This window comes from Brassica napus, unplaced genomic scaffold (genome assembly GCF_020379485.1).
Source record: "Brassica napus cultivar Da-Ae unplaced genomic scaffold, Da-Ae ScsIHWf_732;HRSCAF=1062, whole genome shotgun sequence".
Classification (NCBI taxonomy): Eukaryota; Viridiplantae; Streptophyta; class Magnoliopsida; order Brassicales; family Brassicaceae; genus Brassica; species Brassica napus.
The window spans coordinates 50,189-65,808 of NW_026016783.1; the positions used below are offsets into that span (position 1 = coordinate 50,189).

The following is a 15,620-nucleotide window of genomic DNA, read 5'->3' on the forward strand; positions in this document are numbered from 1 at the left end:
ACGGAAGGGCTCTTTCAAGCATATAGAATGTCGAGTTCCATCTTGTCTGCACATCCATTATCAAACCAGCATTCTCCTTTATACCAGCAGCATCCACGCATTTTGCAAACGTCATCTCACGCGTTTCTGACGCTGTTACATACTTAACACTCTCTCTAACTTTGTGCAAAGAGTCTTTAATAACCTTCAAACCATCTTGCACAATGAGGTTGAGTATGTGAGCTGCACATCTGACGTGAAAAAACTCACCTCCACACAACAAATCATTGCTCAAAAGCACCTGAGTTTTCACTATATCTTGCATCGAATCATTACTTGTAGCATTGTCTAATGTGAGAGAGAACATTTTTTTCTCTAGTCCCCACTCTTCCACAGATTCAAGAAGCTTTAAAGCAACATTCATACCTGTGTGAGGCGGTGGGAGAGCACAAAAAGTCAGTATTTTACTGTTTAGCCTCCAATTTCGGTCAATGTAATGTGCTGTCAGACACATATAACCCTCCCGTTTCAGTGATGACCACAAATCAGAAGTGAAGCTTACTCTTCCTGGAAGACTAGCCAATTCCCTCTTCAATGTCTCTCTCTCGTTTTCATAAAACCGATAGACCTCTGCTTTAGCTGTGTTTCGACAAAAGAATTTGACGTCAGGATTCAAGTGCTTCCAAGTTTCTCTGACTTGCTCATACTCAACATATGAGTAAGGTAGGTCATGCTGAATTATAGTCTTGGTTACCAGCTGCTTGAACACAACATGATCATACTTGCCACTTACTAATTTGGCTTCAGCATCAAGTTTTTTTGTTCGGAGATTCCTTGGAAAGAGTTTGCATCTGTCACGATGCCTTCTCAAACCACTTGTTCCATGCCCGTGGGAAGTCCATGCATAGTCATTCTTACAATAATTGCATTTAGCTTTCTGCTCACCATTGGAATTTCGAATCTTAGTAAAATGGGGCCATACATCAGACCACTGCCTACCCTCCTTCTCGTTCTCCATCTCGTTCTCCATCTCGTCCTCTTCAAATTCACCTTCAGAATCAAGCTGCTCCTCTTGAATCTTCTTCTTATTCTTGCCATTACCTTGTGTCGGCCTGGAGCTTTTTCTCCCCCCACGGATGGTAAAGTGAATAGATTTGGTTTTGGTTTTCCTTTTACTCGCCTTAGGAGACAAAGACGATCCAATGCCACCGTCTAGAGTAGACTGCAACATTGGTTTCTTTGATTTCAAGGCTCGCACGGTTCCGCAGGTGGCTTGTTTGCGCAGAGTAGTAGCTTGTATTGGTGGAGGAGTGATTTCAACATCACTATCATCTTCATCATCATCAGCTTGAATAAGCCTTCTCTTCTTTCTTTGCTTCTTTTTTGCTCCATCAGATGAACCATCATCAGCCTCATCAGCTGCCAAAATAACTCCAAGGACTCGCTGGCTCTCAAAATCCATTGTATTCAACGGTGTGAAATTTGGATCGAAACTTGAACCATCATCTGTCATCTCTTTCTCTCTTCTTCGTTAGAGACTTAGAGATAGAGTTTAGGTTTCTGCGTCGTTTTTTTTTTTTGCTTAGGTCGTGAGTTTAGGTAATATTGTTTAGGGTTCTGTTTCTATTTTTTTGCAATTTTAAAAATTATAGCAACTATTCTCTTATTTCTCATTGGTCAGAGACTCAACCATTATAAGAAATTTTTATTATCTAAACTATCAGACGTAAAGATCAAGTCTCATACTCAAGTCCTATCAAACTATCAAACTAAACAATCAAGAGCAAGCAACCATATCATATGTAAGAGACGATCAAGAACAAGCAACCATCCACGCATAGACGATCAAGTACTAGTAAGTAGTAACCTATTACCTAAATTCTATCAGCTATAAGAACAGAAGAACACAACAACACAAGAAACAAAAAGATCTATGTACTAGTAACCTATTACCTAAATTCTATCAGCTATAAGAACACAAGAACACAACAACACAAGAAACAAAGAGATCTATGTACTAGTAACCAAGTATCTAAATTCTATCAGCTCTTATCATAAGAACTGGAGACGACATAAAAAAAAAATAGAACAGAGACTAACCTGAGGTCCTTTGCCTTATAGATCGGAATGCAAGTGTGAAGTGTCCTTTGCATTCTCATATCGTTCTCCTCCTTGATCATAATACAATCCCCCACTCACCACATGTCATTATAAAGAAAAAGTTTTAGAAAATAGATGACTAAAATCACTTGAGTTTATATGATAAGGACATTAAGAAACAACAGGCCGAACATACTTCTGATTTCAATATCAAGACCGAACAGAGCGAAAACAGAGTATAAAAACAAACATCAATATTCTTTGTTCACGCAGACATCGCAAAAGATGAGAACAAACAACAATATTCTTGTTCACGCAAACATCAAAATCTTTGGATTGTTACAAACACTTGTGTTTAACTCATGATGAGAACAAACAACAATATTCTTGTTCACGCAAACATCGCAAAAGAAGCTCCATATATTCTCGATAAGAAGCTGTTTGATAAGAGATAACAATGAGACAGGACAACTTACACGATTGGTCATTGTGTAGCCGGTTGATTAGAGACAAAACAGACCCAATATCTTGTTCTTCTTTCACTAAAGATCATGTAATCCACAATAAAGAATTAGGGAATGAATTTTTATCTGTCCTTACAAATTAAATCACGGTAATGAGCAAAAGAACATGTAATCGAAAACTTTATCCTTACCTGAATGCATTGATGTTCATCAGCAACATCAAAAGGCCCTGAATGCATTGATGTTCATCAGCAACATCAAAAGGCCCTTAGTTCTTGAATCGTGGCTCAAAAGAAAAGAATTAAGCTGAAACAGCGAAGAGATGAGAGATGGATCAAACGAGAAGATGAAGAACATGCATAGAGAAGTGGAGCTTAGTGACGGATCAAAGAAGAGGAGAAGCCATTTCTCTCACGGTGAGAGCTAGAAGAGATCGGCTTTCCAATCGCCATCTCTCTCACCGATCGAGCTGGAGGAGATCGTCTTTGGCGGAGCCCCGCGCATCCCGCGGTACACATCGAGCCAATCCCGCGTCTGGCCCAAAACCGCACAAGCCTTACCCGCAAGACCCGCTTAAAATTCGGGCCTGTGTCTTAGAACCCAATCCCGACCCGAAGCAAGTTCACACGGGCCTGGCCCGCGGGCAGGTTCTTCTTTTGCCATCTCTAATAATGACTGAAGAAAAGAGAGGATGGAGAATGGATGAAGCATACATTACATTGGTGTTGGGGGTGGATTTACATCCTCCCTCAAAGGCCCATTAGACATTTAATTAGGTCCACTTTTTTTATAAAACCCTAAACATCTTTCTTCTATAAATGGAGAACTACCTCCATATGAGAAAGGATCTTGACCTCTTCTTAGACTTAAGAAAATACTTTCATATAGATTTTGTATTCTAAGGTTCACTTTACCTTTGTAATCATTTTGGTGATGAACCTTTAATCAATGAAATCTATTTTATGTTCTTTTCCCATTTGATTTCATTTGATTATTTCTCCTAAGCCTCAAGAATCTAATTTTATTCTTAGATTCTCTTATTGTATTGATTCAACAAACACTACCAGCATAAATACCATTTTTGGATCAAACAGTTGGCGCTAGAAGGAGGGGCCAAGGAGAACTATCTTCAAAACAAATCAAAAAAAAAAAAAAAAAAGAATTGCAATGTCGTCTTGTTTCTGGGTTTTGGTTCTACAGAGCGAGAGATACTGACGATAACGGGTCAAAGTTTGAACCTTTCTTCAACCAACGACAAAGCTTAGCTGCGGATTGACCCACCAAAGAACCAAGATCCTCGTAGAGCTTGTCGTCTCTATCCTCATCGACGCGCCGGTGAAGATTTCGTCTCGACCCGCCGGTGAAGCTTCCGTCTCGATCCGCCGGTGAAGTTGACGGCGTCTCGTCCGCTTCTGCGCAAAAGTCCCGACCCAGAGCTCTTCATCTACGGACCAGAGAGCTTTCCGTCCGAGAAGAGCTCGTCGGTGGAGAGCATTGAGCTTGAGCTTTCCGTTCAGACAACTCATCAATCTGACTTGAGATCGCGCTTAATCTCCAAGAACAGGTCGCGCTTAATCTCAGCAGCAAGGGACACCTCGTCACAAGTTGCCATCTCCGCACGAGCTTCTCGTCTCGTCCTTTCGATTGAGAAGATTGCAACAGGGCTCACAAGCTTGATCTTGGCAGAGCTCACGAGTTTGATCTCATCCAACGCTACCTATGGCTCAATCATGAAGATGCGTGGTCATGCCAGACATGGTCTTAACGGAAAGCATCGCACCTGCTACTTTGTCAAGCAATGGTGAAAGCTTCAAGTTTCAGAGAGGCTCAGTTGATGAATTCATTTAAGGCCGCAGAGTTCTAAGGTCTCCGCAACTGGCGCGAACAGGAGAGAAGAAGAGTTCAGTAAGAACAAGCTCATCACCTGATCTCGCATGACTGTTATGATAGCCCATCACCTGATCCTGCAAGAACAAGCTCATGCTCCGTCATGATATTTAGAGCAGCTCAAAGGTTCGAGGACGCCAACACCGAGAAGCCAAAACTGGACGTCACAAACAGAGCTCGGATCTTATCTTGGGGTAAAAGAGCTTTGGTGAAGGTGTTATGGTATCATCAACCTCTCGATTTTATTTCAAGAAAGCTCTCCCAAGAGACATGACCACAACATCGGGTCCACCTCGAAACAATTCTCCTCCTGCTAAAAGATAAGTGTTCTATTACTTATGAGATAACTCATATTATTATTGCTCGTAGCCTATACATGTTAATAACTAATAATTGTCATGTTAACGAGAAACTAGCTCCACCGCTTGCTTAATATTGAAACAAAACGTGTGTTTTTTCTTTTATTTGGATTTTGTTTGATCTAATCATGATTGTGGTTTTGATGAACCAGAGTCAATCACGATTGTCAAGCCAAAAAGAAAAATCAGAACCGGGAGTAACGTGGAGTCCTGAAGCCACCTCGCCACAAGAGACGTCCGGAGGCTCGAGACGAAACCTTCTCAGCATATTTGTGATCTCTGCAATCGAGAAGCAGACAAGTGACCCGCACCAAGAATGACGAGCTCAAATTCTCTCAACGAGCTTGCCGCAACCGGCACAAGCTCTAGACGAACTCATTTTAAGCTCGGCTTGGATAAGAGATAACTACACCATCTCATCTCGGCGAGGTCTCTTCTTGATCCATGGCCGTCCATCTCGGCGAGGTCTCCTCTCGATTCATAGCTATCCGTCTCGACGAGATCTCCATCTCAGCAAGTCGTTTGTTGGTCTCTTTGGTGGCTCTTCATTCTGGTCGTGTTAGCACCGTCACTACTGATTCAGTGGACTTACTCAAGTGGTCAAGTGATTCAGAGTAACATCACGTTCTAGTCAAGTGGAAAACCAAAAAGGCGCTCGGTAACATGTGTGGTGGAGATGATGACTCGATCACGTTTCATACGGTTGCCTACATGAGACCGAAGAAGAAAGGAGTTCGAGCTCATTGTCTCTCTCTCGGCAACCACTCCATCTTCTCCACCACAAAGCAGAGCCAAAGAGAAAAACATAGCCAACAAGCGGCTACCACCATCATGTACTCATGCTTCAAAGGACAGCCCTCAGCTACGAGCTTGCTGGAAGCAGTACAAGCGACACAAACCAGCACGCTTTCTCAACATCATCATAGCCTGATGAACACACAAGCCAACAACTTGCTCGGGGCACACGATCTCAACACAACACGAGACTTCGGGTCGGCAATAGTTCGGTAAACGTGTATTTTCGGCACGAGTTTAAATTGAACTTGCTTTTTATTAGGCACGAGTTTGCGGTCGACTCGCTTGTTGTTAGACACGAGTTTACAAAAACTCATCTTTGGCTAGGCATTAGTTTACAGAAGCTCTCCTTCCACTAGGCACGAGTTCTCAGTAAACTCGCCTCTGTCTTAGCATGAGTCAAGTAAACTCGTCTTTCGCTAAGCACGAGTATAAAGCAAACTTGCTTTTTACTAGGCACAAGTTCGAAATAAACTCGTTTAAATCGTCATAGGCGTGAATGTGTCTAATTAATTGTCTAATAAACCCTATTCGTAAAATTCATAGAGATCGACTTCATCTCTCTCTACGAACTTGGGAGGCTTACTGTTGGGGGTGGATTTACATCCTCCCTCAAAGGCCCATTAGACATTTAATTAGGCCCACTTTCTTTATAAAACCCTAAACATCTTTCTTCTATAAATGGAGAACTACCTCCATATGAGAAAGGATTTTGACCTCTTTTTAGACTTAAGAAAATACTTTCATATAGATTTTGTATTTTAAGGTTCACTTTACCTTTGTAATCATTTTGGTGATGAACCTTTAATCAATGAAATCTATTTTATGTTCTTTTCCCATTTGATTTCATTTGATTATTTCTCCTAAACCTCAAGAATCTAATTTTATTCTTAGATTCTTTTATTGTATTGATTCAATAAACACTACCAGCATAAATACCATTTTTGGATCAAACAATTGGGATACTGGGAAGATGAGAAGGTGAGGTTGGAGTATAGGCCTGTTCACATGGACACTCTCGATTGACACTTTCCCTCCCAAAGCTCGCGTCTATTAATTGATTCCCCTCACACACATGCAAAGTAGCACCCATATGCTTTATTACTTTTTATGTCATCAGAATAATTAATAACAATATCAGGAGAGAAGGAAAATGGAATTAGAAGAAGACCAAAAGAAAAATAGTTTTCTACTTGTTACAGTGTTGATAAGCTCATGATGGGTTTTTACATTTTGACACCTGAAGTGTGTAATAAAGTGATTACAAACAAAAGAAAACTTTATTTGTTTGATATATTTCTCTTTTAATCATTTCCTGGAACACTACACTTGGTGATATAAGCAGTTTTTAATATTATTTTCTTATTAACTCTGGATTAGTGGATTGGATGGATGTTAATAAATAATTAGACTGGAAACTAGAGATCCAATTGTGTCCATCTGAAGAAAAGAAAACAGCAATAAAAATAGGGCTCTGATCAAGCAAAGACTAGATCAGTCTGGGTTTTAAGCTTTGTGGCTGATTCACTTTTAATGACCACGATTTTCAAATCAACACTCTGAACTATTTTGGATTGGGTCGGTAGCAAAATCTGATAGGCCGAATAACTCTAGACCAGCTTGCTTGGGTTTTTATTAACTTTTCTTTGCGGCTCAAATTGGTAAGATAGGATTTGTCATTGAAATATAAACCGTCGCATCGTGTGGTATGGCATCTCTGACAAACACGTTACTCGACTCCTTTCTTCACCCGCCACATTTCGTCAGAGCTCCACGTGACGAAAGCTTGGCAAGACACCGTCGTACTAGGGGAAACAGAGATGCTTAATTAAAGCTTTAGACCATCTCCAATGGCTTACTCTATTTTTTATTCTAAAATAGAGTAACTCTATAATAGAGTTTGAATTTGCTCCTATGCTATTCTATTTTAAAGTAGAAAAAAGAATGATGAACAAAAAAAAACAAATTACTCTATATTTGGAGTAAACCTATTTTTCACTCTATTATAGAGTGAGAAATAGAATACTATTAGAGCATTTCTTACTCTAAACTCTATTTTAGAATAAAAAATAGAGTGGAGTTGGAGATGCTCTTAGGCTTTAGCCCTGACGTGATAAAATTCGATAACTCCATTTTTTTTTTTTTTTGAAGAACTTTTACTAACTCCACCTTTTATAACCTTTCTTTATTCAAAATGCACCACGTAGTACATAATGTACATTACTCGTGTCAGTCCCCTAGTATTAACTATTACGTAAAGAGTTCTTTAAACTTATAATCTTCTTGTAAGAAGTAGAAACTACTTCCTCTCTATAAATTCAAAGGCTTCAAAAAAACCTCAGAAAGGTGAGAAATGATCTACGTGTTTAAGACTATCCGACCACTATCTTCAACAACTGTCTCTTTCTTGTCACCTCGGTGTAGAACTGGCAACAACGTTACCGGACTTAGTTTTGCGACCGCTTCTGACCAGCAAAAGATGGATAAGAAGCCTGAAAATCCAAACGAGAAAACCGGGTTTGTCTTGTCCACTTTGTATGTGTAATAGCGTTTGGAAGTTATTTTAATGTTTTTGCTCCATTATCTTTTGATGAAAATGGAGCAGGGACGTGATCATGTCGCATTCGTTTGGAGAAGGGTACGCAACGAGGTCTGATGAAGAAGGGTTTGGAGGAACCTATGGAGGAAATCAAACTTTCCAAAAGGACAACAATGATAAGGTCCATGAGAACCCCCCTGGTAATTTCACAACACTTTATTTTTTTTTTTTGACAAACAAACATTGCATTAATCAAATTGGGTTTACCTCCCACTAGAGGAGTTCATTACAAACATAGCCAAGGCTGATTTTGCCACAGAATCAGCTTCAGCGTTAAGGCTCCTAGGGATGAAATCGAAGGATATTACATCAAAGAGAGAAACAAAGTGATAGATATCAAACATGATACCGAACAGTTCAGGTTGAGACCCTCCCGTCTTCAAGAGTTTGATTAGAGATTGGGAATCCGACAGAACCGCTAGGGATCGGACGTTTGAATAAACGGCAAGTGAAACCGCGCGATGGACAGCAATGGCTTCCGCCATTAAAGCTGATGAAACATGGCTGTGAGCTTCGGACACATTGTGAAGGGACCGAGTACTATCGCCAGAGAAAATGCCCCCTATACCACACTCTCCAGAGTTTGCATTCCAAGCAGCGTCAACTTTACAAATCAGTATGTCAGGTTGGATCGTCGGAGGAAGGTAAATGGGGCGGGGCCTAGATAGATTTTGATAGGTGTTGCTAGGAGGTTCCACATTGTTCCCTACCTGAGCATCACTCCATTCTTTAGCATCTTTAATGCTTTTAAGGACTATCTCTTGGGCTGTGAAGGCTCTGTTTTCAAAAACTAACTTATTTCTTGCTTTCCATAAGTTCCACATTACCCATGGCCATAGTGGAAAACTCAGCCCAGTCGGTGGTAGTGGAATGTAATTCACGCCACTCTTGATCAGCTCCGCCACGAAGGATATAGTATTGACGGGTAGTTGGGTTGTTGGGATTTGACTCCATACTTCCTCCGCAAGAGAGCACTTGAGGAAAACGTGTAGATCATCTTCGTGTATACCACACTTTTTGCAGTTGAAGCTCGGGAATCCTCGTCTCTCCAGGTTAGAACTGACAGGTATCGCCCTCTTGATAACTCTCCATAAAAAGTCCTTTAACTTGGGACTTGTTTTAAGGTTCCAGATATCCCTTAACCAGTGAACAGGGTCGCTTGCGCCGATAACAGCCTTATCAAAGGTCATTCCCAATCCGTAGCCTGTTTTTGTTGAGTATTCACCCGATTTCTCTGGAAGCCAAGTCAAAGTATCTGAGGCTTGTGTCGAGCTGGTTTTTATCCTCAAAATAGAGTCCTCATACTGAGGAAGGACGCTTCTGATTTTCTCCAAGTCCCACTGATTGGAGAGCGGGCACTGAAGGTCTTTGACTTTCATGAATTGCGAAGTCGAATTCGGGGGACCCATTGGCTGGCAGGGAGCGTCAAAGGAGAGCCAAGGATCGTCCCACAACCGGATAGTCTCACCATCTCCCACTGCCCAGCTAACTCCTTTTCGCAGAATCTCTCTTCCCGCAAATATACTTCTCCAACCGTGCGAAGCTGTAGATGGAATAGGGCAATCCAAGAAGGAATAGTTCCGAGAATACTTACCCATCAAGACTCTAGCAAGCAGTGACTGTGGGTCTTTGATCAGTCTCCATCCAATTTTGGCCAGCAGCGAGTCGTTGAAAGTTTCGATGTCTCTAAACCCAAGACCTCCAGCATACTTGGGTAAGGCCATTGTCTCCCAAGAAACCCAGCACATCTTCCTCTTTTCGGGGACTGTATCCCACCAAAAGCGAGTAAGTATCGACTGTATTTGATTACACAGCGACCTCGGGAGTTTAAAGCACGACATAGCATAACATGGCATAGCAGCTAAGACCGACTTGAGCATAATCTGTTTTCCTGCGTCTGAGAGAAACTTTGCCGTCCAGCTGTGTGCTTTTTGCCTTATCCGGTCCATGATAGATGCAAAGATGTCTCTCTTTCTGCGCCCGAATTGCTCGGGTAGGCCAAGATATTTACCAACCCCTCCCTCCAAAGAAATCGCCATGGTTTCTTTGACTCTAGCACGGACACAGGCTGGTGTTTTTGCAGAAAACGTAATAGCTGATTTCTGCGGATTAATCTTCTGGCCCGAGACTGCTTCGTAGGTAGATATAATTTTCATTAGAGCCGAGACGCAAGACGGTTTAGATTTGCAGAAAAACATAGTGTCATCAGCGAAGAGCAGGTGGTTGACTGGTGGGCTGTTTCGAGACACCTTAACTCCCGTAAGAGACCCATCTGCCTGTCCCTTGGCACACAAGGCCGATAAGACTTCGGTACATAATATAAATATGTAGGGTGACAGTGGGTCGCCTTGTCTGAGCCCTCGTGATGGTCGGACAGAGCCTTGAGGTGCTCCATTGATCAGGAAGGAATAGGATACAGACTCAATACAACTCATGATCCATGAGATCCAAACTGCATCAAATCCGAGCAGCTCAAGCACCTCCCTTATGAAACTCCACTCGATCCTATCATACGCCTTGCTCATGTCTGTTTTAACAGCCATGGTACATCGTTTCTTCGCCTCCGAAGTCTTTAGATAGTGTAGAGTTTCATGGGTGATGAGGACGTTGTCCGAGATTGCTCGTCCCGCTACAAAGGCTGATTGCGTATTGGAGATGAGTAGAGGCAGCAGCGGTTTAAGTCTCCGGGTAAGAATCTTTGCAATGATCTTGTAGTGAGTATTTCAGAGAGCAATTGGGCGATACTCAGCAACTGATCTTGCGCCCGTGACTTTAGGAATAAGCCTGACGTGTGTTTCATTTTGCCGCGGGTGTAGTCTGTTCGAAGTGAAGAACTCCCTGACATCTTTTGTTACATCCCGACCCACAATGTGCCAGTATGATTGGTAGAAGGTAGCGGAGAACCCGTCTGGTCCCGGGGCCTTGCCTCCATTGATAGATTTCATTGCCTCCTTAATTTCCGAATCACTCGGTATTGCTGTAAGCATAGAGTTCATTTCCGGGGTCACCTTCCTAGTGAGCAGTCCGTGAATCTGGGTGAAGGAGTTGTTATCATTTGATGTAAAAATCTGAGTGAAGTATGTAGAGATCACTCGGGCAATCTCATGTTCCTCGTACACTACTCCTCCATGTTCATCTTCTAAGACCGGAATAGTATTGATTGTTCGTCGTGCTCTGGTCGCTGCATGAAAGAAGCCCGTATTCCTATCTCCTTGCTTGAGCCATTGAATTCGACTCCTTTGATGCCAGAACTGTTCTTCGGCCTGGTAAGCTTGACGTAACTCAGCATTAATTGTCTCGATCAGGATGGGATCAGGAGCAGAGCTTGAGAGAGCAGACTCTAGCGCCTCTTGGTTACGTTTAATAGCTAGGTTGTTTTGCTGCTGCTGTTCCTTAGCCCATTGAATTATGCTTCGTCGAACCGCATTCAACTTACTAATAACAGAATCGAGGGGGGAGGAGTTCCAGGTCGTAGCAACAAGCTGTGTGACCTCTTCATACACAACACTTTATTATATGTACAATACAAGTAAATATCTCTTAATCGATGGTGATTGTTTACGATTGTGTATGTATTTTCATTTTGGGAAGATTACGACACAACTCAAGGTAGCGAAGCCAAGGAGGAGGAGAAAGTTAGGAACCAGACGTAAACAATTTTCGTTTTGCTTTTCTATTTAATTTTATAATAAATAAAATCAAACTTGTGCTATGTAGATTCTTGCTCAAGCTTTCTATTGTGTTTTTGGACCCGGTAATTTTGGTTTTTATTTTTATTTTTGTTACCATCATCACTGAGTTATATCAGTAAGACTAGGACACTTGTTTATCCATGGCATATGTAATTAACTCACTCGTACTGATCCTTCTCAACTGAGCGGGGCTCATGCATGCCACCCGAATGTCTACACGTGTAGTCGCCTCTTATCTTGTTTGGCCTGTAATGAAAATTCATAAATAGATGTACACGCCTTTCACAATTCATACACAAATCTAAGGGTGTCAGAATGGATAAACCCAATCCATAATCCAAATGGGTTTACTGTTAATGGATCATGGATCAATCTAATCTATTTAATATAAATAAGTTAGATGTGTTGAATTGTTCCATAACCATTGAATTAAATAGGTTAGATGAGTTAATGGTTGATCCATCAACCCAACATCTTTATAATGATTTATTTTTAAGTTAAGACTAAGTTGATCGAAATGAGAAAACGTTTTTTTGTAGTTTTGGTGAAAAACACGTTTTTTGCGATTTAGGCAGGAAACCACGTTTTTGCAGGAAAACGAGTTTTTGCAGTTTTGGCGGGAAAACACGTTTCGTAGTTTTAGCGGAAAATGTGTTTTTGCGGTTTTAGCAGAAAAACATATTTTTGGGTAAAACGTGTTTTTGCAGGAAACACGTTTTTGCGGGAAAACGTAGTTTTGCAGGAAAACGACTTTTACAGTTTTGGCGGGAAAATGAATTTTGGGAGGGGGGAGGGGTTTGGCGGGAAACATATTTTTGTGAATTTTAGCAGAAAACGCATTTTACCGAATAAATGATTGAACTTTAGAGAAACTTATGATTTCCCAATTCTATCAAACCTTAGAATTGGGTGGTTTACTCATGTTTTTTTTATTTGAAAACCAAATAGGTCAGAGTTGACCCAACCCAATAAATCCATTAACTTGTTAACCCATTAACCTATTAACCCATTAACCTATTGAATCAAAAATAATCAGTTCATTTGGGTTAATGGATCAACTTGGGTTGAGTCAACCCATAGATCATGACCCATTTTGACATCCCTAGACAAATCTTGGTTTTATTTTATAAACTGATAAGCGTTTTAAACCCAAGTAAAACAATGAATCTACTGTATACATTTTTACCGGCGGTTATGTAAATGTCAATCACTCAAATGTCACGTTACGGGTGAGCAATTTGAACCAAATAGTAAAATACTTGAATGGGTATTAAACTAGGAGAGATTAGATATCTAAACTTGAACGGGAAATATCCGAATTCGAATGAATATACGAAGATAACCGAATATATGAATATTTAATTTTACATTTCTAGTTTACTTTTTTAATTTTATTCAAAATATTTATATTAATGATGTACTTGGATCAAAATCAGATAATACATATAATTATGGGCAAAATCATTTGCTACTCACTTAAAATATAAATTAAACTCTTGTTTTTTATATTAATAAAAGTTACATCCAAAATTTTAAAACAACAACTAAATTAGCATTTTTATGATTTAAAGTTTTATCTTTAAACCTATTAATAATTTAATCTATTAAAAATTAGAAAACTAGTTAAGTTAAAAAGTATATATTTCAAATACAAAAAACTTAGACAGTGAAAAATTTAATTTTTTTTTAAAAATCTAAATATTCGAAACTGACCCAAAATAAGAGCATTTCCATCCCCACTCCATAATTTACTGCAAAATGAAGTGGAAAATAGAATAGTGAAGAAACAAAAAAGTGATTACTCCATAAATGGAGAGATTTTTTATTTTTTGTTTATACTCCATTTTCCACTCTATTTTCGGAGTAAATTATGAAGTGGGGATGGAGATGCCCTAACCAAACCCGATCCGAAATGTAGAAATATCCTAACGATTTCTATACCTCTATGTAGAAATATCCGATCCGAATCTGAATGTGTATCTATTCGAACCCCACCCCTATGTCACGTGACATAGCCTTTGTGGGTTAGATTTCTTTTTATTTTAAATCACGACGTTGATGACATTGCTGCTTCTTCTCCGGTAAGGAAAAAACCACCCACCGATGCCCACCCGCAGCAAGGATGGATTCTACACAGAACCGATATAAAGAAAACAGAACCGAAGTATTAGGATTTTTTGGCTCTGCCGAGGTCTGATGCAAGTAACTTTTATCACAATACAATGGAAACGGTGAGGCTGTAATTCAACAACTCTTTGGTTAAACCAAAACCGAACTAAACGGATTAGAGCCGAAGTTCTTTTAGTTTATTTGGATGAGTTATTATTGTTTTTTTCTTCTTCTGCATTTAGTGTATGTGTGAATGTACAGTACTTTACGGTAGATACAGTGGTGAACAAAGAAAAATAAGTTTTAACAAAAAATGTTTGTACAAATAAAATATATCTTTAGTTGTTATCATTTCAAAGTGTTCTAATATTATTTATTCTAAACACTAATATATATATATATATATATAATTTCGATATACCAACCGGCCCTGACCAAAACACTAATTATTCTAATATAAATAAAAATTAATTTTAAATAATTAATCAATATAAAAAATTATAAAATGAATATTTGTTTAAAAATATCTAATAATATAAAATCTACCAATTAATTAAATCGTTTAAAATTAATACATTTATAAATAAAGTACTATGATGATTATAATATTATTAATTTGTACAGATACTGTAATTAAGAGACTAAAGAGTGAATAGCCTCCTGACCGCTAGTGTCTTGATTCGGAGTCGGACGAACTTTAATGGTTGTAGAGCTATTATGCTTCGGCGATGTCTTTTTCTATAATTGACATTATTTAGGTAGCTTAAATTTTCGATTCAGTGAACTGCTTGTTTTTCTTGCAATCATTTTATTTTGAAAGAATATCACTAGCATGCGACCTACTTTGTAACTTTTCTAATAAACAAAATATATCGACTTTATAATTCAATAGTTTATTTTCAACAATTAAGCACGTACACAATCTCTATATAAATGCCCCCATAGAAGCAAGTATTACTTCACACAACCTCTCATATCTCTCTCTTTTTCTGTTTTCTTTTCCATCTCCCATTTTTTTCTCCAGTGGAGTCTTCTATGGGTCAAAAGAAAACATTGTTCGTTTGCGTTGTTTTAATGATGGTGCTTTTTAATGGGTTTAATTGCGTCCATGGACGAACCCTAAGAAACATGAAAGTTGATGATAAGATGAATGTTGGTCATGATGATAGCAAGACGATGAAGGCTATGAACAACGATCTGATAGTTGATGAAAAGGCGGTCCAGCTCTCGCAGCCACCTCCGTCGCCACCACCGGAAGGTAAATATGCAGAAGATTTCAGGCCTACAACACCTGGTCATAGCCCTGGGATTGGCCATAGTTTATCGCACAACTAAACTAAACATTTCTATGCAATGGTTAATCCACATATGCATGTGTATATGTGTACTTGTGATTTGTAAACGTATGATTTACTATTGTCTTTTAATCATGTGCATGCAGTTCCACTTATAATACGTACGTAACGATGTTCGATGAAAAAAAATCTTCAATTTACTTCTTGGAATACAAATGGTTTAGGTTTTCTTTTCCAGTCGAGGTTGAGTACAGATGATACCTCATCATGCGTATATAAGCAATCATTCGGAAACTACAACATATACACATTGTTAAATATTGGCCACAATAATTAATCAT

The 15,620-nt window shown here is 39.5% G+C and overlaps 2 protein-coding genes across 2 annotated transcripts; both read left to right on the forward strand.

Annotated features, from left to right (window-relative positions):
- The first annotated feature begins 7,857 nt into the window (after positions 1-7,857).
- On the forward strand, positions 7,858-12,014 carry BNAA02G34670D. Its single transcript, XM_013867087.2, has 3 exons — positions 7,858-8,101; positions 8,190-8,323; positions 11,775-12,014. The coding sequence occupies exons 1-3, from the start codon at positions 7,938-7,940 to the stop codon at positions 11,834-11,836; spliced, it is 360 nt and encodes a 119-aa protein (XP_013722541.1). The 5' UTR covers positions 7,858-7,937; the 3' UTR covers positions 11,837-12,014.
- Positions 12,015-14,097: 2,083 nt separating this feature from the next.
- On the forward strand, positions 14,098-15,493 carry LOC106415938 (precursor of CEP5-like). Its single transcript, XM_022696999.2, has 2 exons — positions 14,098-14,106; positions 14,930-15,493. The coding sequence occupies exons 1-2, from the start codon at positions 14,098-14,100 to the stop codon at positions 15,317-15,319; spliced, it is 399 nt and encodes a 132-aa protein (XP_022552720.1). The 3' UTR covers positions 15,320-15,493.
- Positions 15,494-15,620: the final 127 nt, after the last annotated feature.